General features: G+C 40.9%; 1 protein-coding gene across 3 annotated transcripts; it reads right to left on the bottom strand.

Annotated features, from left to right (window-relative positions):
* Positions 1 to 1,828: 1,828 nt before the first annotated feature.
* LOC112575106 (guanylate cyclase 32E-like) lies at positions 1,829 to 12,336 on the bottom strand. Of its 3 annotated transcripts, none has more exons than XM_025256706.1 (8): positions 8,953 to 9,149; positions 8,094 to 8,435; positions 7,349 to 7,676; positions 4,746 to 4,889; positions 3,799 to 3,970; positions 3,217 to 3,358; positions 2,439 to 2,687; positions 1,829 to 2,230 (listed from the first exon to the last, which is right to left on the bottom strand). In XM_025256706.1, the coding sequence occupies exons 2-6, from the start codon at positions 8,430 to 8,432 to the stop codon at positions 3,316 to 3,318; spliced, it is 1,026 nt and encodes a 341-aa protein (XP_025112491.1). In that variant the 5' UTR covers positions 8,433 to 8,435; positions 8,953 to 9,149; the 3' UTR covers positions 1,829 to 2,230; positions 2,439 to 2,687; positions 3,217 to 3,315. The 3 variants fall into 3 exon arrangements, with proteins under 3 accessions (XP_025112491.1, XP_025112485.1, XP_025112476.1); XM_025256700.1 differs by adding an exon at positions 12,042 to 12,336 and having other exon boundaries at positions 1,830 to 2,230; positions 8,094 to 9,068; XM_025256691.1 differs by having other exon boundaries at positions 1,830 to 2,230; positions 8,094 to 9,149.
* Between the last annotated feature and the right edge of the window lie 11,834 nt (positions 12,337 to 24,170).

Here is a 24,170-nt window from a genome sequence, read left to right as displayed (position 1 = left end):
CGACTCTGGCTGTCTCGTTGCAAAATCATCATACGGTTATTTGCAGATTACTAAGCCGCCCAAACAATCAGATTAAGCCTTCTGGGTTCCACGTGGGAGAGTAAGCGTCTTTGACCACCGGATCGAAGATACCCCCTCCTCAGCTCAATCTTAGTTTCTTCCCCCTTCTCTCTCTCTCTCTCTTCTTTCTCTCTTTCAGACTTTAGGTAGCTTTCCCCAAAAGTTTAAGAGAGCTGGAATGTGGCTAGAGAAGCCAAACATTTTTATTTCAGGTACGCCTACGACGACTATGCTGAACACGTATTTACCTTTTTCTTGTCAGTATTCGCTAAACGATGCAGGATAACGGCTATTTGCATAGCATTTACATTGTATTAAATATTATTACTAATTTAGAGATCATTTAAAATATACAGGACATGTACAGATTCTATGCAAACAATAAGTCATTTTTTAATGCATGAATATCCGCGGGGAAGCCATAGAAGTGTGCAGGTAAAGTAAAAAGGGGAGATAATTGTTGTGACCTACGTAATGACACAGATTACTTCCCTTACAACACGCTATGTTTTCTTTTACTCGCACCTGCACTTCATGGAAGTGGAGAGAAGGCGGACCACAGTGGAGAAAAGAATGGAAAATATAAAATATGGACTGGAAATGGAAATTACTATTTGGATTGCGGAAATAAATATTCCAAGCAGAAAACAGTTTAACGAAGGGTATTTTACTCAGTTTGTCGTTATTGGGATATTTAAAACAAAAATAACTTTCCTTATTACCTTCGTTGATAGTCAACAGAAATGATGGAAATTTTATATGCAAGTATACTACCACGTTAAAGTCAACGCTTATGTGATTCCGACGTCCTTTGCCTCGCTCTCTGCTGTTTTTTTTTTTTTTCCAAGTCTGTTTTGGTCTCCTAACTCTCCTCTTCCCCTGAGGTCTCCTGACTGAAAATAGTAGTGAGTTACATTGAAAAATATAGAGAAACAAGCTTGTCGAGTCTTTGTAAGACTTTGGCTGGCCCATCAGATTTTATAAAAAAAACGGGACATTGTTTTTGAATCAATCATATTTAGTTTGTTAGATATTTAGCGCGATTTGAAGCTATAAAAATTGCTTTTAATTTAAATGATTTTTTTCAGTCCATTTTGAACAGTTTTCTGACACTGGATATTGGATAACTAGAAATGTAAGTGTTTATGATATATATCACTGACAAAAAATAGTTTTGATGTTTTAGAAATATAATGCTCTTATAACTGTTTAAAAAGTGCAAAGCATATCGACCCCAAAATTAATTGTATGTTCAATTATCACAAATGAAATTTATGCTTTTAAAGTGTAGTTTTACTGCACACTAATTTTGTCTCAGCTTTTACAGGTCGCTCGTCAAAAGTTAGTGTATAATAAATTATCATTCTAAATTCTATATGAAATAGGTGTAAAATCAATTTTATGTGTGTTTACGGTTTATTTTGAAAGTAATATTTGGTTGTACTTTATGGAAATAAATAAAAGAACGCGCCTGAAAAAATAGCCTCCTGAGTGAAAACGTATCTGTAACAGAGTAACTGATGAATTGCAAATTGTGGATAGAAATATTTGTACTTAAAGGACAAACATAAAATTATTTCTCAACTTTTCTTTGTTCCTACTTTTATCGCCTCTGTTGTCTGTTTTCGTTGTGGATCTCGAATAACTAGTAAAAAATAAATCAAAACAATTACTAATGAAAGTGTCTTTAAACAAAGAAATAGTTGCAGTATTAATAATGATCAACATCTGACAACAGTGAAAGTGTCTAACCGAGCAAAATGTTTATCTTGTTGTTGCTGGCGAGCTTAACCAGGAAATGTGTTTAAACCTAAAGACAGTTTGGCATTAAAGAAATTATCGTGGTTGAATTAAAATGGTTAAAACATTAATATAATGTTCGCTTTCTTCTGATAGTCAGGTTTTCTACAACTTGAATAACTCGACTTCATGACATGCTACACAATCAGAAGGAAGTGTACTGTCACTTCAGTCAGTCATGTCCAGTTCACACAATTTTACTTACCTGCTTCCAGCAGGAAATCGTGGCAAAATTTTCTGTGTAAATCGCATAAAACAATGTCTGCGGTTGTTTTCGGCGAGAATTGCGGTACGCGGACAAGAAAGGACAGACAATAAATCCTCCACCCGCAAGGGATCGCGTGAGCATTAATCATCCAATAAACATTACCTAAATCAAAAAAAGGAAAGCACGGCCTATTTTGCTGAGTATGATCTTTCAAACCCGAGTTAATTACTGCTGTAAGAGCATCTGTTAGGCTAATGGCTGTGTGTGTGTGTGTGTGTGTGTGCATGCATGTGTGTATGTGTGTGCACACGTACATTCATACCTGCTGTTTTTAGACATTTAGACAAAAAGAGAAAAAAAAGCAAAGTACCGCATTCGTCGCCTATGTAGTCAAGGTATCCGTCGCAGCGATCGCCGGATGGTTTTCCGTTAATCCAGGCAATTTGTCTGCTTCCTAACACGAAGGCCGGCAAGCCATTGGACCTGGAGATGTTGAAGTTGCCCACAGGCCACATCCACGGGAGCAATTTTCCACTGCTGTCTGCGGCCACGCTCATCAAGGTGTACCTACCCTCACTCTCACCGCGGTCGTTAATGTAGACATGGAAACCTTGACTACCTGGAGACAAGACATCAGCTTTCAAATGATTAATTGGCTTCTTGATACCTTGTGCAGCACGATAAAGTCATCGTAGGGTAGCAATCTTTCTTTTTCATAATCGTGATGATAACGATTTAAGCACGTAGAAATAATAATAATAATAATAATAATAATAATCATCATCATCATCATCATCATCAGCAGCAGCAGCAGCAGCAGCAGCAGCAGCAGCCATATCATGGCATCTGATTGAGTGTAGAGGAAATGTGATGTTCTTTTCACCAAGCCTCTCTATCCACATTTCTGTTGCCCTAGTGTTTGGTTATTGAAAACTCTCATCTCTCTATGATTTCCATTTCGTCACTTCCTGTTTTATCCGCAAATCCAGGTTTGATTAGGAGAAAAACATTTAAATAATATTTTTAGTGCCTTTTTGTCATAAAATACCACCGAAATATGTTTTTGTGATATTTTATGCTCTATTTTCAGCGATTTTCGCTGAGCGCTCGATTTGTCTTCTAAGAAGAAGCGGGAGAAGACATCTTACTTTTTCTGTTGGTGCTCCGCAAATTGTTCACTACGTTTTGTGCATTATATGGATCGTGGCCTGATTTCATCAACTGGCGAACGGCTTCCCCATAATGCATCACGGCGTCGTAGATGTAGAAAGCTTCTTGGCGCAGTTTCGGCTGTAACACAACATCGCTCATGTCGTTAAATAAACAGTTTAAACTTCAATTCAAAGTTAGTCGTGCTCTAGGTTTAAGTCCAAGCGGTATAAACAAAATTAGAAGCGAATTTCACTTAGGACCAATAAAACCTCATCCATGTGAAGCTTTCAATTGATAACCAAGAAACCGTTTGTACAATGGTCACTGTATTCTAGTTCATATGCACGCGTGCACGCACAAAAGCACAAACACGTAAACGTGCTCTCTCTCTTTCTCTTACACACACACACAGAGACTTCCTAAGAGGGACAGAGCCTTGTACCACAAGTCGATGAATAAAAAATAAATAACACTTCAGTGAAGATGCTGATAGGGGTGTCAAGGGAAACAAACAAATAGTGATTGCCATAAAAATGGTTTATTATACTGCACTCAATGAAGCCTGACCAAGTACATACAACAGCAGAAATGGTCGGCCTGGACAAGTTGATAGGATCCTGGTAGTTATGCTTGTACACCTCTTTGCGAAGTCCTTCTGCTCAATTGTCGGCTGCAGACTCCGTAATAGCAGCACGTTTCTGAACACCTCTAGGTCATGTGGGGTCACATCACGATTGGTTTCGTCAATACCTACAAAGGGCACGAACGACAACAAAGGTCAACAGGACCAGTTTCAATAGCACATACTTTACAAATGCAAACAGGACTAAAGACATTCAAGATTGTTGTTTGGACTAGCTGAAACTAAGGAAGGCTTTCTTCTTATCATCTTTTGTCAAAAGGCGACAAAGAGACCATCGCCCAACCCTTGCGAGCCACATATAGGAAAGGGTTGACTGTTGTACTGTATGCGTAGTTATCATCGTTACTCTCAACGCTTCATTATTTATAACAATAATACATGATGTTGATGATTTTGGTTATTAATATTATTATTAAAGAGCACACAATAAAGCAGTTCCTGACTGAGTAGAGAGCTCAACGTGCTCCATAACAAATCCCCAAAGACATAAAATGGGAAAATTAAGAGATAACATTCTTGTTGCATGTCCTGGCAATGGAAGCTCAAATTTGTCCATTCAGCCTTGTGCTGCTTTTTCCAGTTTAAAGGTTCAGACAGCGGGTGGTGACATCATAATTTATGTCTACATTCAGCGGACTATTTATCCCAAGGACGAAGAAGAAAAATGAAGAAAAAGTTGTATATAGTTTCCATATCAAAACCAGACAAACAACAATACCCCTGGTCAAAGCAATTGACAAACAATGAACTAGGCTAAACTCAAACTTTGGGCTGGTTCTGAAAAATAATATCCTGACTTTCCTTCTTCCTAGCTGTTAGCTATTAGGGAGAAAGAAAACAAATAGACAATCGTGACACCAAGGCGTTTGAAGAAAAACTCACGGAGGAAGCTGGTCTTGTTACTTCGTTGTTGCTTCGTGTCGTCCAATGCCACGACTACATACTCTCCTCTCGTGGACCCTGTCCTGTCATGTAGCGCGCGCACAAAGTCCACCAGTGCATTGTAGTCTCCCAGAAAAACATAGACTGGACAGAGACAATGACATCAGGTATGATTAGGATACTGGACAGAGACAATCACATCAGGTATGATTAGGATACTGGACAGAGACAATCACATCAGGTATGATTAGGATACTGGACAGAGACAATCACTACACTACACTACACTACAACCTTCAGTTAGTTCAGTTATGCCCTTCGCCCCTCCTGGTGCATAGGCCATCGACGACCGCCCTCCAACGCCTCCTGTCCTGGGCTACCGTCACCAGCTGACCCCATCCAAATCCGGTGAGCTTGGTGTCGGCGGCGAGGTCCCGTCTCCAGGTGTTTCTCGGCCTTCCTCGCTTTCTCTTTCCCTGGGGGTTCCACGTCAGCGACTGTCTTGTGACGTTGGATGTTGGTTTCCTTAGGGTGTGTCCTAGCCAACCCATCTTCTCCGCAGGATTTCCTCTTCTATGGGCTGTTGTTTCGTTCTCTGCCACAGGTCGGTGTTGCTTATCCTCTCTGGCCAGTGAATTCTGAGGATCCTGCGCAGGCACTGGTTGACAAACGTTTGATCTTCTTCGTTGTGCCCTTGGTCGTCCTCCATGTTTCTGCTCCGTATAGTAGACTGACTTGACGTTGGAGTTGAAGAGACGGATCTTTGTCGTGTAGCCTATGCTCCGGAGCTCAGACCCTTCCAAGCTTTATGAAAGCGCCTCTTGCCTTGTTAATTCTTGTCTTTACATCCGCGTCTGTCCCTCCCTGTTTGTCCACCACACTCCCGAGGTAGGTAAAGGTGTCGACTTCTTCTAGCGGCTCCCCATCCAACCTGATTGGTCTTCGCAGTCAGTGTTGACCTTCAGGATCTTGGTCTTGCCCTTATGGATGTGTAGCCCCACTTGTGCCGAGGCTGACTGGATCTCTGATGTCTTTTCTTGCATCTGTCGGTGGCTGTGGGACAGGAGTGCCAGATCGTCTGCAAAGTCAAGGTCGTCTAGTTGGTTCCACAGAGTCCACTGGATTCCATTTCGCCTTTCATTGGTGGCTTGCTTCATCACCCAGTCGATTGCGATCAGGAACAGCAACGGTGAAAGCAGGCAGCCTTGCCTGACCCCTGTCCTCACCTCGAAGCTTCTTGTTAGCTGTCTTTCATGCACTACTCGGCACGTCATTCCCTCATATGAGTGCGGATCAGGTTGACGATCTTCCTCGGGATGCCATAGTGTCTCAGCAGTTTCCACAGCGTCTCTCGGTCCACACTGTCGAATGCCTTCTCGTAGTCACGAAATTGACGTAGAGAGGCGAGTTCCACTCTATAGACTGTTCTACGATGATCCGCAGTGTTGCTATCTGGTCTGTGCACGATCGGTCTTGTCTGAAGCCTGCCTGCTGCTCTCGAAGTATCTGGTCCACTGGCCCTTCAGTCTCTCCAGTATGACTCTGTTGAAGACCTTGCCAGGCACGGACAAAAGAGTGATGCCTCTGTAGTTCTCGCATCGGCTGAGGTCCCCCTTCTTGGGGATCTTTATGAGATGTCCTTCTTTCCAGTCTGCCGGACCTGTTCCTCTTTCCAACCTCTCAAACAGTCTGTGCAACATGTTGACGGATAGGTCAGATCGGCTTTCAGTGCCTCTGCTGGTATCTCGTCTGGTCCTGGGGCTTTACTATTCTTCAGTTGTGTTATGGCTCTTCTGATCTCGGTTTTGGTTGGTTTGTTGCAGTTGATCGGTAGGTCTCTCGCTGCTTCTTCGATGTCTGGTGGATTTACTGGTGGTGGTCGGTTGAGCAATTCCTCAAAGTGTTCGGCCCATCTGTTCAGCTGCTGGTCTGTTCCCATCAGTGTGTTGCCGTCTCTGTCCTTGACTGGTCGCTCTGAATGTCTAATCTTTCCTGTCAGCTTTTTGGTCGTATCGTACAGTCTCTTCATGTTCCTACTTGCTGCTGCCTCTTCTGCTTCTGTTGCTAGCTCCTCTATGTGGTTCCTCTTGTCTTGTTTGATGCTCCGCTTCACTTCGGCATTCGCTGTGCTATACTCTTTCTGCGCTATTGCCTTCTCCGATCTAGTTCTACTGTTGTTGACTTCAGTTTTCTTTCTCTTTCTTTCGAGCAAACCTCGTTGAAGATAAGTTTTCTCGGGAAATCGAAGTCGAAATCTGTCAGGCGATCAATCGTCGCATTCCTTTAAGCTTACTCTCACCACGTGACCGTCAAAAGGCACTCAACTTTGTTGTTTTACAACCTGCTCAGTATTACGCGTTGTAAAAGCCAGTGCAGTCTGTCATTTTATATCTACTATATTCACAGACTCTTGGTTCATCATCATAGTGAGCTTTACTTATGGCAGAATCCATGGGCTTATCATCCAAGTGTCAAGAAGTAGTACCTTCAAGTGCATGCTCAATATCCTTACTGTTACATACAAACTGTACGAAAATACCTTCATTCACCTTCAAGCATACAACGTAACCATCAAACTGCAATGTTTGTTAAAAATTACCAACCGCGTGTCTTCCTTGTCGACTGATTGATGATATCAGGATAAGGATTGTGACTAGAGGTTTTAGAAGAATGGTAAGCGTCGTTCAGAGGCTCGCGGTTAATGCCGTTTAGGGTTAACCCCTGTCTGGTAGCCAAGGAGTTGAGGATGCTAGTTGAGTCCGCCCATACGTTGGTCACTCCTTCGGCCCCACCAACGAGCCAGAAGGACTTCCAGCCAAAACCTTGAAGCACGGAGACGATGAACTTCGAAACATAAATTCCAGAAGGTTCCTCGTTGATGATCAAGTAGTCGCTCATGTTGCGAGTGAGACTGTGGATGTCTCTGCAGCCCTGTTGAAAAAAAAAAACCTAGAAGATGAAGATTTGTGCAAAGCTGTGGGAAGCTTTCAGCTAAAGTCATTAAAAGGTCAGACCAATATTATTGTGAAACGTTTCGCATAGATGCTGGACAAGTATGTCTAGTAAAATAGCGTTGTTTTTCATCTTAATGCTGTAGTAAGAAGAGTTGGAAATATTTATTTATAAACCTATCGCCACAAAACATGCCAAAACAAATAGAAGAAAGGTAATAAGCATGCTAGATGACTATATTGCCATGCGTGGAAAATATCATTATACAAAATACGTAAGATGTAATACTAATTATACAAGTAAACTACTTATAAAACTTTCATGCTTTCGTTGAATACAACTGAAGCAAACATGTCTCAACGCACACTTCATGTACTCCCGGCATGCAACACTCACGTAGGACATGTAAGGAATGTCGAAGGAGGTGGCCAGGACAGCGGCGTTACTACAGAAGTCAGGTGGTCCTATGAAGACAGACACGTTGTTCTTGTCGCAGTGGGTGTCCACCATGGCGCGCATCGCCATCGTGTCCATGTTCATAGTATCTTTGAAGACGTAGTTGAAGTGTAGCCTGATGTTGTCATCACTCTTGTTGGCGTTCAGGTGCTCCAGAGCCAAGAAGAAGGCGCCGCCTGTCAGCTTCCCGTGGCCCTTGTTGCTCGTGGCCGTTAAGAAAGCCAGCGTGAAGTTGGCGGTGAGTTGTGCCGAAGGATTTTGTTGATTCCAGACTTGCATGGCCTTCCAAATAAGAATTACTGCAATACTCCATATCTTAAATCGCGGCATTTTTCTGTTAAACTGATAATCAGAACAGCGTGAAATCAGCGAGTCAATGATGTAATCTAAGGTCTCTGAAGATGAAACAGGTTTTCTTCGGGGTGATGTTGGATGGATCCTTCTACCTTCACAACTCAGTTAACATGTTTAGTACCACATGATATTTTTAAAACGAAGCTAGTTTCAATTTCTAGTTACGTTCCTTATTTTACTTTTGGTTTCTGTCCCAACTGAACTGGCAAGAAAAAATATCACCATGTACTTCTTTCAATGTTTTAGTGATGTTTAAAATGACTTTTTACAGAAAACTCAGAACTTGTCCCTTTTTAGAGTTAACTTTTCGAACATTATTTAGCTCCAGAACTAAAGTTAAACAGAATAACATAAATTTGGAAATGTTATCTAGTAGTTCAAGTGTGCGATCGTCGTCGTCGATGAGTAAAGAGCAGAATAGTAGTTACAGAAGTTATGCACACACTACTAAGTATTAACAACCACGATCTTCACAAGATCCTCTCAGTTGTCCTGCCTCTTCCCGATGTTGGTGAAACATAGTCCTGAACAGTTTACTCACTCCTGAGCAACGTCACGAGCCTGAAACAGTGAGACACAACTTAAAGTAAATCCATAAGAATAAGTATAAATATAGGTACCGGCACACAAACTGTTTTAAAATGAGCATTTTTATGTTTTCATGAAAGTAAAAGAACATGTACGAAAAACAAAACAAAAGCATGACTTGACTGGTTAGCCGCCATTGTGACTGCACGTTCGTACCAACTGTTTGTAACAGGATCTGACTCTTTACCCGGGATGCGGATGGCTACCATGAACTGGAAACTTACAAGTCACATGACATCAGATTCAGCACAAAATGGTCTTTCACCCTCACTTAGGGACGTGCACGTGCTTCGAGCTACGTCATTTCACAGTGACGAGTATTTTGCGTCATCTTGTGTTGTGCTTTAGAACTGTTACGTTTTATTAAAAATACGTAGGCATTTCTGTCAAATCTTCGCTGATGTAATTCAATATATATTCAATATGTCTACATCAATATGTATTCAATATGTCTACATCAATATGTATTCAATATGTCTACATCAATATGTATTCAATATGTATTCAATATGTCTACATCAATATGTATTCAATATGTCTACATCAATATGTATTCAATATGTCTACATCAATATGTATTCAATATGTCTACATCAATATGTATTCAATATGTCTACATCAATATGTATTCAATATGTCTACATCATATGTATTCAATATGTATACATCAATATGTATTCAATATGTCTACATCAAATATCAATATGTCTACACATATCAATATGTCGCGAGCCACATCAATATGTATCAATATGTCTACATCATATGTATTCATATGCTCTACATCAATATGTATTCAATATGTCTACATCAATGTTCCAAGCCTCGTTTAGCAGTTAAGCTTGAGAAAAAAAAATCGTTTGCACTGACCCAGGGATCATCAAAACGCGCGACACTGCACACGGACAATGGCGTCCACACGGCTTGCCCATGTTTGTGCCGGGTTATTTATTGTCACAAATACACATGATTGTCCCTGTTACATGAACCAAAGCGCCATCATCGCACTTGCATTTACCAAGTGTGTATTTTGTCTTATGGGTAATTACCAGCCACCAAAACAACTCACAAGGACAGAGGAAACTGGGAAGGAAGAGATTCTCACTGAACGCCGGGTTCTCGTTCTAGTAAATGCTACACATTTCACACATTTGTGCTAAGTTTTGGTGTTTTTGTCGCTTGATTATTACTTTACTAGGTAGATTATCACTCATTTTTTTCAAGATCCCGTACTCCCTGCGCTTTGCAGTGAAATTAAAATAAGACAAGTTTAATGTTGGTTGGGAAATGGGATATCAGAAAGACTTCACTTATCTTAAGAGCCAGTATTTTTGTGAAGGCAGTGCCCATTTTCTCCCCCATCTCTGTCATACCTTCCCCCTTCCTCATAAGAGTCAGGTACCGTTCTAAAGCTGGGACATCTACGGGAAGTACCTTGTGCCTCAAGGGTTTCGAACCAGCAAGTTCGCCCATTCGGCTTCTGATGTTTCTGCTCTAACCGCTAGGTTACCGTTTCCATAAAATTCAAATATATCCTAAAATGATAAATCTTCCTAGAAACTAAATACAGCGACTGCCTCCATACTAGGTGAGGACTCGCCATGTATGACAGGCAGCAACCAATGTCTGGACGACTGTAACAACAGGTAGGAGTGGCGGCCCTGTCAGCGTCTATTCACGTGATCCCCCCAACAACAGGGGCCTGCCCTGACTGACTGTCCGCTCTGACAGGTGAAACACAAACCACGAGAGCGACCTCGCAAACAAACACAACTCGAGACTGAAGATCAACATCTTGTGACGAGTGGGTCACATGACCCTGGCAGTGACAGATCGAACACGATCAAAGTCCTCGCAGTTGTCTAGAGCCGAGAACCCATGGCAACAGGCTGTCAGACAGGCGTGCCCTCACTGCGGCCAGTCGACAGGCAAACATGTTGACAGATATTCGTTAGGTAATGAGCTTGTGTACCACCAGCCCGTTACTTGTGGTGTCTCCCAGAAAGCAGACGTCAAGAGCCATCCACTGCCAACCGACAACTTTGAACTTTTAGAATCAGAAGCGGTGGTACAAGAGATCATTTGGACAAAAACGAAAAAGGCTGGATTCCAGAGAGTGGCTAAACACATGAAAGGCGTCCTGCAAAATGTCATTCATTGTAAGAAAGTCAGATCTGAAGACAAAATGTGCGAGTAGTTCTATGTTCTGCTCATTAATTGATTCAGGTGCAACGAAGGTGGAAGTTTTAAAGGTTATGAGTGATGGTTATTAAGTTTATGATTATAATCACTAGGGATAGCAGATAGCATAATAACTACTACAAAGGATTCTGAACCCGAAAGCGTTTGCTAGTCAGTTCCATACCAGTGTGATAGAATGTACTTACTCCAGCTGGGTACCTGACTCTCTCTAGAGAAGTACAGGTGAGGCAGCCAGAGTAATCACCTAGCAACAGCTAGTCCCTAGATAAGTGTGAAAATTTCCCTCCCTTATCACTCTAAGGTCAAGGTATTGCTTTTACCTTTTAATAGTTAAAAGAGATGAACTCTGAGAGGAGAAAACCTAGTATCTGATGATCAAGAGAGAAATATGCCAAAAAGACAAAAAGACTCAAATTCCTGTGAAGGGGGTGTAAGTCGTCTTGTAACTACGACTTGTAGTTAAGAATTGTAGAAAAAAGGATTTTTAACCCGTTGCAAAGCAGTTACATGTGTGAATTCTGTAAGTGAAAGTTAACATATTTGGCCAAACTGACTTACAGGATCACCGCCAGTGTAAGAGCTACCATAGTCACCCTTTCCATCACTACCAACAGCACCATGCACACAAAATAATAAAAAAAAACCAAAACGTGAAGCTAAAAAAAATTTAAATAACAAATATTTACTAAATTACCTGAACTCTGAAATCAGCAAGAAATACGGTGACAGATTTTTAATACTTACCAATCTTACAAGGCAGATGATGTCGGGTTTAGTTATGTTTGATGTAGAAATTTGAGAACCGGGAAGTACCAGAGACCAGATAAAGCACTGACATCAAGCTAGCTAATGAGACATGAGTAATTGACTTTCCACCGGAGAGGCGTGTCTGTATTTTGTCGATACTCACAGGATACATCTGTTATTTGAGGCCTGAATTAGGCTTATCATCGGCAACCCCGTCATCCTTTTCGACAAAAATAAAACCACGATTTCAGTTACCGGTTTCGCTTTACTTTCAACAAAATGACAGTTACAGCGGACAGCACAGAAAAGTCTGATGAAGTGGTGAGTACACAAGAGGGATGAAGATTCTTTGAACTACACTGGCTGACATCAGGATGATTTACACCAGATGTAGTGCCAGGGCTCATACTGTCATGTCAGCCTGTAAATCATGAAAAACTAACCAAACACTATTTATGTCTGTTGTTCAGAGGATGGTGTATGTTTACATCTAAAGTAATAAAACTCATTTTGGAAGTCAGTAGGCAAACATTACAGGAAAAAAAAATTTCTGTAGTTTATGTTCCAAAGAAGGCCCTACATTACTTCCCTTGAAACTTGTTAGAGTTATCGAACCTTGTACCCGCATCCCAGCGAGAAGAGAGAAGGCGAATACATGCAAAGGTGTAAATCGCACCTAAAGAATATACCAGCTCAACAGACATAATCAAATGTGTACATGCATAATGCGCAAAACTGAAGAACGAAGTAGTAGTCTTTTATTGCATGAGTGGAAGTAAACAGATCTGACCATGTTGAAATATGGGCTCACGGTTTGTGCAAGAGCAAACATTATGTTTTCATTCACCTGTAACTTTCGAGACAATATTTACCAAACCCCTGATATTATATATTTATTTTAAATGTCAGGCTACTTGTAAAAGTGTTTTGAGACTAATACCGTTCGTTGAAATACAAACAACTAGACCATGACCCGTGTTTACATGACTGGGATATCAACAAGGCGGCGCTTTCTGTCTGTTCCAGACGTCAGTAGTGATTTGCTATGGCGATTATGGTTTATTTGGTTTAAGCTTGCGGTCCTCGACAACAAGTCTAGTCTCTTTAGTTCCCTTTCCGGCTAAAATTTAAAGGGAGATAATAGCTATGATTTACGGAGTCAAACATCCCTGGATTACTTCCCTTGACTCTCGCGCTCAGTGTGTGTGCGCGAGCATATTATCGACTCGCATATTATAGACTCATGTTTTGTGTCCAGTGACCTGCCCAGCGTTGATTTATTAATTTCTATCAATTTCTATCACATTAAAATATGTATAAGTATGTTTAATTTTAAAATCGGCATGTCTTAGCAGCTTCACAATCGAAAGACAAACAGGCGTGATTGTGGACTTGCACAGTGCACCTGGCCCCTTTGAGACTTTTAATTGTTGCTGTTTTAATTGATGAGCCAGCAATTTAAAGGCTACATCAAGGCAGAGCAGCCAGCCTTGTCAACAAGATGCTACATGAAGAGAAAGAACAGCGTATCCGAGATGAGATCTGAACCCTAGACAGTCAATCCTCACAGTACTGCTCCTTTGATTAGGGATTCAGAGATGGCGAAAGAGACTTATAAACATTTTAAGTTTTTATTTTTCATTGCATGATACAGCCGGAGTGGCAAACTGGTATTTGTTACATCCTCGAAAAGTGTTTCAATCATCAGCTATGTTATCTATGATGATATGTATCTATCTACCAGCTGCAACTCACCACCCAGCATCTCTTCTCCCCCCTAATGCTTCTGTAAGATACAAAGAGATACAGAGAAGGAGAGAGAAGAACTCGTGGTCGAGAAGAAAACATGACAGAGACATTAATCTCCCTCGGGTGGTTCAAAGGAAAAAAAAAATCATCATTATCATACTTTTACCTCAACAGTCATACCTTCATACCTTGCAGGCACGGCGGGGTTGTTTTTTTTTTTTTTTTTTTTTTTTTTGAGACTTTTTTTTATAGATACCAGGTATGGAATTATAGTCACTGCAAAGATACCTGTGATTACTGGGTACTTATAAAAATTTCACTGAACATCACTACGCATCAAAAGACAACTCCTACTGGGGTTAAATCTAGTTGCCTACATTTGAAATGCAAATGATATACATTTTAAAATATGATAGCGAACAAAAATAGAAATAGACTGTCATTCTATCGTGTAAAAACAAGCTAAATTAAGAGCAATTTAGGCTAAAAATTATTTCAGATATAGTCTCTGATTGCTTGGTGAAATATGTGGTCGAGGCTCCGTGTAATTACTGTCTGGACTGTTTACTCTGAGGCTGTCATGGAGTTTGATAAAATTCATCTCGTCTTGTCATTAAGTGTCGTTCGTTGATAAAGGCAGACAGCATCTTACAGAAAGTTGTGTATGCAGTCCAGAATCTGGATAAGACAAAATTCATAAATATTCTAAGGTTGTAGAGATAACTACAAGATGGATGTCAGCACAGTTTTGAAGAGATCATGTATGGGAAGAAAATTCCTGTTTACTACTCAGTGCATGAAGAGAAAGTTTGGGATCCATTCGATAATTCTGAAGACTGTTTAATATGCATATAGCCAAGTTGTGAGTGAAATCGTAAACAATGTAGCACGGAACTATATACTAATCTAAGGTAAAGTACTAAAGTAAAAGCCACAGTTCCTTGGAATCTCAGTCCGTCTGAGTACAATAAAGTACAATAAAGAGCAAATCATTTTCTCTGCGCAGCCAGCTCTGAGAATTGTATTGTTCTTCTCTGTCCAAGAAGTCATTCCGTGCTCTGACATTCTATCCCACCCCTATACATTTTCTCCATAAATAAAAGTTTGTACGCAAACTCAAAAGATGGTTGCCAACTACAAAGTTGATGATGCAGTTTGCTTTTATCGAGGTTCGGTTTCAATGCAAGAAACAAAAGTTTAAAAGCTATGCGATCGGCCAATGAAAAGAGCAGATGATGGATGTTATATGTTTATATTTATTATAATGATATGAATAAAATTTCAACAGGGATTTGTCGAAGCAATAACATCAGTCTTGATGTCAAGGACAGAGTGTACAAGGCTGTCATAATTCCTTCCTGCTGTGCAAGAGGTGGACGCTGCTGTCTGAAACAGAAAAAAAGAATCCAGGCATTCCAGGATGACTAAGAAAATTGATCATAATCTCCTCCAGGCAAAGAAAGAACCACAAAGCACATTATTTCGTATGCATTTGTATTGTCAGATCAGGAACCGTTTATGAAACAGTGAAGCGACACAAGCAGGTCCGTTTGGCCATCAGCCACCAGGTCTCGGTGTCGGCCCAGCATAGCTGGTGAGTGGTCAGATGGTTCTAGCCAAGCCACGAGTGATGATGAGATACGGTTCGAGGAAATTGGCCTGTTTAGTATTACCAATTGTTTCATACTGAGCATTGTTTTTATAATACAGCTTCAACCCAGAAATATCTATCATCAAAGCTAAAAATGTAGCCTTGAATCTTTTATTTACTTCAGTAGAAGGAGCGCGCTACACATAGAACAAAGAAGAAAGCAAGTTTGGAGAGAGAAAAAGATGGGTAGAGGGAGGAGAGGACGGAAAGAAGGGGAGAAGTCAATCAGGAAGCCATGCAGCCAGCCAGCCATAAAAACGAAAATGAAAATGCAGTATGGCGGCAGCTGCTGCTGAGGTCGGAGAACCGCGAGGTGCACGTGCCACAGAAGTGAGATGCATGGATGACACTAAAACCATCGCGGGATGCCAGGTGCGAACAATGCAAGCCTTGGAATGCAACTGTCTACTTTAAAGGCAAGTTTTTGATTGTTTCTTTTTTTTGTATATTTGTGTATTAATATATTTGGTATGTGCTTGAAGATGTGCTATTTATCATGAATTATTACTTCTATTTTTTTTCGAGTCAACTCTGCAATTGAAAAATATGCTTTATACATCCTATTATATTGGCTGGGATCCTGTCTATAAATTACTTGCTTAGATGGTTTGGGTAGGCACTGAATACGGAGTTTTAGCTACTATATGTGAAAGTTGCTAATTTACCCAGCAAGGACAGGGTAGCAGGCTGGGTAAAGATGCTCCATGAATACGACCCCAGCTTGGTTCTAGTTAGTATCTGCTTTTTTTTATTTTTAATTCTGCGTATTTAGCAACACATGCTTGGTTTATAAACGAAACGTAAACCAAAACTCTTGTACCTATGAATAATGCTAGTGTAGTCCTACTATCTAGAAACACGAGGACTTTTTGTGCCTTTTAAAATAAATATAACAGCTTCAAATTGGAATAATCGCAACCTTGAGTTTTTCTTAACTTTTGTTTATAAACGAGTTTGTAGACTAACCTCATCCAAACAGTTTTATTTTCATCTAAACTACTTTACAGCTATCACAAGGATTCTAGTTCTCGTGCTAGTATATCTAATATCTTATATTCTCCTCACAGCTGGCAATACAAAAAGGAAATCTCTTTTCCTCGATTTTATAGTATCTCAATAATAATTCAGTAATAATAAAACATTTTTTTTTTTTAAAAAAAATCATGTAAACACTTTTATAAAATATAAAAGACACGCATCATAGTTTACAGGGATGGTATTAGAACTATTTAGAGTGAAGTTACACTTGCACACTTCTGAAACAGACTTGAACTGCTTCATTCATTCTTTCTCCTCTCTGTACGACATCCGGGGTAGATGATCCTGGCAGCCTGACAATTGGCCTAAATTCTTGCTACACTTTTCTGCAGAAGGTAACCGTGTATCTAGTTTACAGACAAATAATTCTTCACTAGAGAACACCACAGTACCACCATCTCTGTGAAATACAAGATTCCTACACACCTTCGGACTCAAACTCTGGACTTCGTGGTTCTGTTCATTCTCAGACCCGTTGCATGATTATCTGCGGTTTATCTTCAACATTTCAGTTCGGTACCTAACCCTCCCTCGTTCTCTTTTCTACATCCATTCCTCCTTTATGCAGGCGTTGTGAGGTGGAGGCGCGCGTGCGATCGCATCTGATGAGATTGGATTCGCAACCTCAGCTGTGCACGTGCAACCTCACGGTCTCTGACGTCTGCGCCTTTCTTCCGCCGCAAGTAAATTAGGGAGGGAAGATTCGCCAGCCCCTGCCCTGGAATAGGATCTCATCTTGTCCCAGAAACGCTCTGAATTACTAGAATCAAGATAACATCAAGATAACATGAGAACATAGAAGGCCGCTGGCATAATGACGAGACATAGAAAGTCTACCGTACGCTCCTGTTCCTTGCAATTGCATGTGAGTACGGACATTATTAACATGAGGTCCTCTCTGACTGTGGTAGTGCGAGTTCTATGGACTACAAGTCTAGACAACTTGGCTGTAAACTGATAGCATGGAGGGCAAAATCTGGGTGCAAGAGACGGTTGGCGAATAAAGGATGTTCTGAAGCGGATAAAATGACAAAAGCTTGGACATGTTTGGCAAACATTTTATATAACGAGTATTTAAAACCTTTGGCAAACGTTTGTCCATGTTTGCCCTGTTAAGCATCTATGTCTGTTCTACAGTTACGGTTGTGGTGGTGCTGCAATGCGACACAGGTAATAAAATAAAATAAAATAAAATAAAATAAAATAAAATAAAATAAAATAAAATAAAATAAAATAAAAGGTTCTCTAAAATCAAAACTTCGGAGAAACGCCTGTCAGAAGTCACTGATATTCTCCTTTCACACAAACGAGTGATGAATTAAACCCTTGTGTCCCACCCCACGCACACATTTACGGTGTGAACGCGTAAACAAGCTGGTTATTAACAAAGTGAGACCATCTGAGGGCAGATACCCAGTCCCAAAACATTGCCCTGGCTCAGGTAATACAATCTTGTTTGGCAATACAGGGGAACAGATAAACTAATGGAGGGCAATACGGAGGTTGTTTTGAAAGGCCATGCAAGAGAAGGCCGTAGCTTTGATGGCTGAGTGGGATGCTGGGAATACATCGTGGTTGCGAAACGATTAAATTTTGTTGTTACAGACGAAAGAGAATAAGAGAATGCTGCCATTACAGAAGAGGACTGAATAACATGTTAACATTACACAGACTGAAAAGCATGCTGGAAACACCAGAGATTCCACAGCATGAATAAAATTGAATAATGGGATATCACCCCTATGATGATGATGATCACGAGGACGAGGAAGAGGATGAGGATGATGACGATGGAAAGCAAAGCTTGCAGCATACTGCAAAAGTAGTTTCTCTAAATATGACCTCGTGACCCTGAGTTCAAGTTACCTGGGAGATTGATACGATGGCAAGCAGGCGCGGAACTCGAATGTCGGCAGATGACTTGCTTCCCTCCTCGCGTCACGATGAAAGTCACGACCCACTGGAAGCTGTCTATGACCATAACTATGGACACAATCTGTAGGAGCTTCTGAAGTAGCTGAACATACCTCGGGTATAGCCACGGCCTCTGAGCATCAACGAACGTAACCGTCATAGACCAACGGTTCACCATGAAGTAAGTTTCGGTTGGTCTATTCCACTGCCGGCGGTATACATCGGAAATGACAAATGACATTGGGAAATGACAAAGTCGGTCTCATGGGGCCGATAACCACTGGCTTTACTTCTTTGAAAGACAGTGTGAAATGGTGATTATTATCTTTGTTCATTCCATGCGTCAACGGCTACACAACTGTCCGGTGTGAGCTTATCCCAAGAAGTAGTAACTTGCAAGCCCTGAATAACTTACCAGAAAACCTTTTGTCCTTCTGTTCCATTCTTGGCATCCAAGCGGCCAAGCATCGCGTTGCACAGACGAAGATCGAATCAGCAACACCGCCGAGGGTAGACTTTGTATCCGGTAAAACGAGCTTTGGAAATCTGATATCTTCACATAATAACTTTCTGAAACTTAGTGAAACTTAAATTTGTAAAAATGGGAGTGTGCTAGGTCTACCTCAGGTCCAGATCATGAGACCTGCGACTGCTGACCCAGTGTCTTGGCTTGAGAGTTTATGATAAACAATTAAAAGGCAATGAAAATGATAATGGCAATCCAGAAGTAATTTCTTCGAAATTGATAAGCAATTAGAAGAAAAAAGAAAGAAAGAAGAAAGGAAGGAAAGAAAGAAGGAAAGAAAGAAACAAAGAAAGTAAGACTGCTGCAGCCATGTGTGTTGTATCTCCAAGGTAAAGGCGGGAAATTCATTTTGTTGGATGCCCTCCCTTCTATCCATCACTACCTGACCTTCCGGCGCCACTGTTTGGACAGGAACTAATTCTTCGTACTGACGATACACAAATGCAGGTTAGCGGCAAATCCGTCTGAAAGGTTTTTTTTTTCCCAAGGAGTCAACTCTGTCTTCAAACTTTGATCGCCTCCCTTGACACACAGCTTAAAAGAAAAAAAATAATGAGAGCACGAACAGAGCATCAACACCTTAAACCTACAGCAACACGAAGACACACAGAGCTTCTCCAGTAACTATCCTCATCAGCGATATATTTCCTTTACCAGGCAGCTTCCTCCCCTTCAACCCCAAAAGTTTTTAAGGGCAGCAACTCCTGAACCTATGAGGACCTTCAGCCGCCATCCCCACTTAACCTCTTCATCTTTACTTTGCGTGTCGCCACTGAAAGGGGATTCGTCTCTCCCCAGCGGAGAAGGTGAATATTTTTCTTGGGCTTTGGTACTGAAGCAGAACCTGCCTCCTCCACTTATCCCCCTGCCACCGCCAGCAACTCCTTTGCCTCTCCAATAAACCACCGAGGCGCTTTAATGTTTGTTGTTCTTTTAGGTTGGTTGTTCTCCTGATTTGTGCTTTGGTTCTGAGTTCTTTAAGCTGAGTTGGACATGTGGACATGTCGTGCTGAGTTCTTCAGACTGGGTTAGAAACATGGTTTTCTATTGCCACCGGAGAAAGCAGTGTTTGCTACACCAAGTCTGCTCGCGCAAAAGCTATAGACAGAAATGGCACTCGAAATATTTTGATTAAAAAGGTCAAACAAACAGCATCAGAAATAACAGCAGTAATAATTTATTTGACAAAACATCACTTGATTCAAACAGATACTACCTGGCATTTGCCAGGCTGCAGAATGGAAATGCAAAGAAGAAACTGGATAACTTGATGCCACCGAGGGACAGCTGCCTTTAGTTTCCCATTGGGTGTCTAATTTACGGTTTGTCTCTGTCTGTCTGTCTGTCTGTCTGTCTGTCTGTCTGTCTGTCTGTCTGTCTGTCTGTCTGTCTGTCTGTCTGTCTGTCTGTCTGTCTGTCTGTCTGTCTGTCTGTCTGTCTGTCTGTCTGTCTGTCTGTCTGTCTGTCTGTCTGTCTGTCTGTCTGTCTGTCTGTCTGTCTGTCTGTCTGTCTGTCTGTCTGTCTGTCTGTCTTTGCTCTTATTCTCTCTTTCTCTCATTTCGCACACACTCAAGCCACTGCTACTTTCATCTAAGAAAGAGAAGCTGTTGAGGTCTGGGATGCTGAGCTTGGAAACCATAGAGGAACCAGTCACTGGAAAGTTCGATATACAATATCGCCGCCACCGTGTTCATCCAGGTGTATCAACACACTAACCACCTCACTTGTAATGCACACAATATGTCAGATCAACATTATGCCAAAACTCACCAGACTCACCGGCAACCCCTTTGCACCCAGTCAGTGAACTTTGCTCACCCTGTTAGTCATAGTCACCACGAGAACACTAGAACCATTCCCAGCACAATGCAGTCACAACATAGAATCTTTTCTCCTGAGAAAAAATATAATTACAGTCGTTTGGTGTCTAATCCTTGACGAGACAGCGGACGGTTGGGCAATCACTGTCTCCATCGTCGTGCGCCGGTCGATGCTGGTATTCTTAACCCGAACTACTTTTATTTCAGAAAATGTTTCGTTGCTTATATTTGAGTCTTAGTCAAATATATTTTAGTTTAGTTTTCTCTTGTGTATTTTGGAAATCTGATCTTGTGGGTCATTGGAGTCTAGTTGTGTGAAGTATAGTTTATTTGTTGCTCTTGACTCTATTCTGTCTGGAAGCTAGGATTGCAACACGAGTTGCGGGTGCTACAGAAGCCTGTAGATGGCATTGCACCATTTTGTCATCATCAATGCTAGCTGGATCATCTTCCAGGCAGTCCATCTCTCCTTTCCACACCCTCGTGTTCGCTTTTGTGATGACAGATCTTTTAATAAAATACTTGACATCGCTGTTGGTAGGGTGGAGGGCAGAGAGAGAGAAAAGAGAGTGAAGGTGGTTGGGGTAGAGAGAGAGAGAGGAGGTACAGGGTAAAAGATAAGAGTGAAATATTTCTAGGTCTGAGAATGCGAAGAGAGTTCTCGAGGTGTTGAGTGGAGTTTGTGAGGAGAAACATATTTGTAAAAATATTTAGGGCAATTCAGTTGTAAACAGTAAAATTCTGGCACAGAGGATGCAAAGACGACTGCTGACAACAAACACACAAGGAGCAAGATGAAGGATGACACAAAACTCATTTTATCACCAGACGACAGCACTGAAGAGCTTGTGTCCAACATGGTCCGTAAATTTTAAAAGCATTGGAAAGCAACCTATCATTGTCCGCACTTGTCTCCATTCCCAACCTGTCATTACCCAAATAATTAGTGGAATAGACCTGGGACCAGTTGCACAACATATTTGTAATTTTAAACACTTTAAGGCATTAAATATAGTTAGATAATCAGTTTATATATACAGTGCACAACACAATTACATAAACTTTTTAAAACTAAAATCGTTTTAAATAAGATAAAACCGTTTAATCCAGATTTTCTTTCCCGTCAGCACATTTTTCATATGCAGTGGGAGGGACATCGCTTGTGCAACACTTTAAATGCCAAAGGAATGATTTATGGGAAACATTTTCAAATATGTTTCTAAAAAAACATTTTTAGGTTTTAGAAACGCGGTGAGTAAATCTTAGATGGCCAAGATGGCCTATGATACAGTTTCTTGTTATAAAGAAGCGACAGTAACGCGTAAAACGTTTGATGAACAGTATATACAATGAGTTTCCAACTGTTGTGTGCATGCTTCGAGGTTAACAATGGATCTCCATCATCGCAGGTTTCAACGACTTTGCCAGTTCTTTAATTGCATCGCCATCATGGTCTTGGACGCGCTTGGGAACAGCAATGGGAGGGAGGCAGGAGGTGTGAGATCAGTCGTTGAGAGAAAAACTATTGAGGGGAGAGGTGGCGAACGTGAGATGTTGAGGGGTGTTGGTGGGAGAAAGTGGCGAACGTGAGATGTTGAGGGGTAGAGAGGTAACCTGAGATGTGGAGATAACAATCAGGTCAAACGATCCATGAGGTCACGCTCATCGTGCATGTTCCAGCGCATGCTGCTATTTTTCTGTTCTTGCTGCCAGTGAAACAAAATTCTTTAATGTCAAATGTATTAAATAAAAGAAATATTAAGAAAAACACTGTAACACGATTTACTTGATGCTGGCCTAGCAGCAATGTGACTAAATATGATTAGCCTTTATTTTTGGATTCTTCTGTCTCTGTTTTTGTGTTTGTTTTTGTTTTTTTCGTTTTTGTTTTGGGGGAGGGGATTTGATTTATCCAATTGTGCATTAAGTCTAAAACAGTTTCTCGCTAGTATATGTGCCTTAAATGTAAGATAATATTTTACTAGTATCTTTATGTCTGTTCGTGTATATGTGTGTGGGCGTTCGTGTGTGCATGCATACTACTCACCCAGCATTACACGGGAAGTTATTGCCTCGCTCAAGGCTGGTACTTACTATAAGAACAAGACTGAAAAGGAATGAAAATTACCGTTTTCACAAGTCTTTGGTGCTGTATTACCTCTGGGCTGGAGAAGCAAACTCCTTCCTTCTCAGGAATATTGGATTCTTGCGGTTTGAGAAGACATTCACTGGAAAGCATGACACCGACACTCACCAAAGTGTATCACTATATCTAGTGACGACCACTACCGGCTATACAAGTGAATGGTGCAGATGGATAGTATACTCGATCTTTCTTTTCAAAGCCACTCTTGCATCTGAGATTCTAGTCTTTATCTGATACAACAACACACACTGGCATTGCTCCTGATACCTTTTACACTTTATTGCTGTTGTTTCTGTGATTGTCGGTTTTATTTTTTCAAAAGTTTTATTTAATTTTGACACATTAAATAAGCTTACATGAGTATACATAGAGACCACAAACAATTTCTTAAACACATTTTTGCATATCCTGTGTCCTTTAGCACATTGTTTGGCACTAGCCTTTCTTCCTACTATAATAAAATAAACCTTAATTAAACGGCGAGACAAACCGTCAGTGACCTTTGTCATCAGAAGAGAGGAAGGGGATGCTTGTGTTCCCCCAGGGTCCGCCGGAGAAGATTCGTCAAATATTATTCTACTACTTTATTTATTTCATATCATTTTCAATATATTAGTCTACACCTGTGTATTTTGTTAGTATAGATTACAATACTTTGATATACATATTTGTTTTCTTCCATATTTGTCAGCCATGATCTCGCCTTCGAAGTAACACTTTTTTCTTCGTTACCTCTTCAGTTGCTTTGCATGGTCTAGCATTATGTGTCGGTATTCAACTTGTGCCAGTTTGATAAACAAAACACAGGACACATGCTTTAAGGTTTAAATATTTTTGGTGGTTATGGAATTTTTGTGGGGTTCTTTTTTGAATGTTTTTCTTCTCTTTTTTTAGCTCTTTCTTCGAGTCTTCTATCTCCTTTTGTAACGAGCCTTTCCGTTAGACCATCACCCCCACCACAACCGCTACGACTGCTTCCCCACCCAAACCCCATCATTATCTCCGCGACTGAGGTCATGGGCTTTTTATTTCTTGCATCCCAGTGTCGCTAGGAGAACAGACCGCAATTATTTGGAGAAATCAACCCAAAGTTCATGTCGCACAGCAACGAATTTTTTTTTTCTTTAAAATTCAAGCTGACTGAGTTTTCTGAATAAATTCTCCTTATTGTTGTACTCACTCCCCCGCTCCGGCCTGCTACCCACGCGAGACACAAATATATTTTCACACAGCACCCAGCAGCGTGGTGTTGGCCTGTCCAGGCCATGTTACAAAACCTTTT

This window comes from Pomacea canaliculata, linkage group LG1, assembly GCF_003073045.1.
Source record: "Pomacea canaliculata isolate SZHN2017 linkage group LG1, ASM307304v1, whole genome shotgun sequence".
Lineage (NCBI taxonomy): Eukaryota > Metazoa > Mollusca > Gastropoda > Architaenioglossa > Ampullariidae > Pomacea > Pomacea canaliculata.
This window is presented reverse-complemented; position numbering and strand designations above follow the sequence as displayed.

Bases quoted from the DNA above. Each gene is read 5' to 3' on its own strand.
- LOC112575106 (XM_025256700.1), bottom strand. From the start codon at position 8,483: ATGCCGCGATTTAAGATATGGAGTATTGCAGTAATTCTTATTTGGAAG. The intron at 7,677-8,093 runs GTGAGTGTTGCA...TTTTTTCAACAG, and splicing joins ACATTCCTTACATGTCCTAC to GGCTGCAGAGACATCCACAG. The intron at 3,359-3,798 runs GTATGTACTTGG...GTTGTGTTACAG, and splicing joins GGCCGACCATTTCTGCTGTT to CCGAAACTGCGCCAAGAAGC.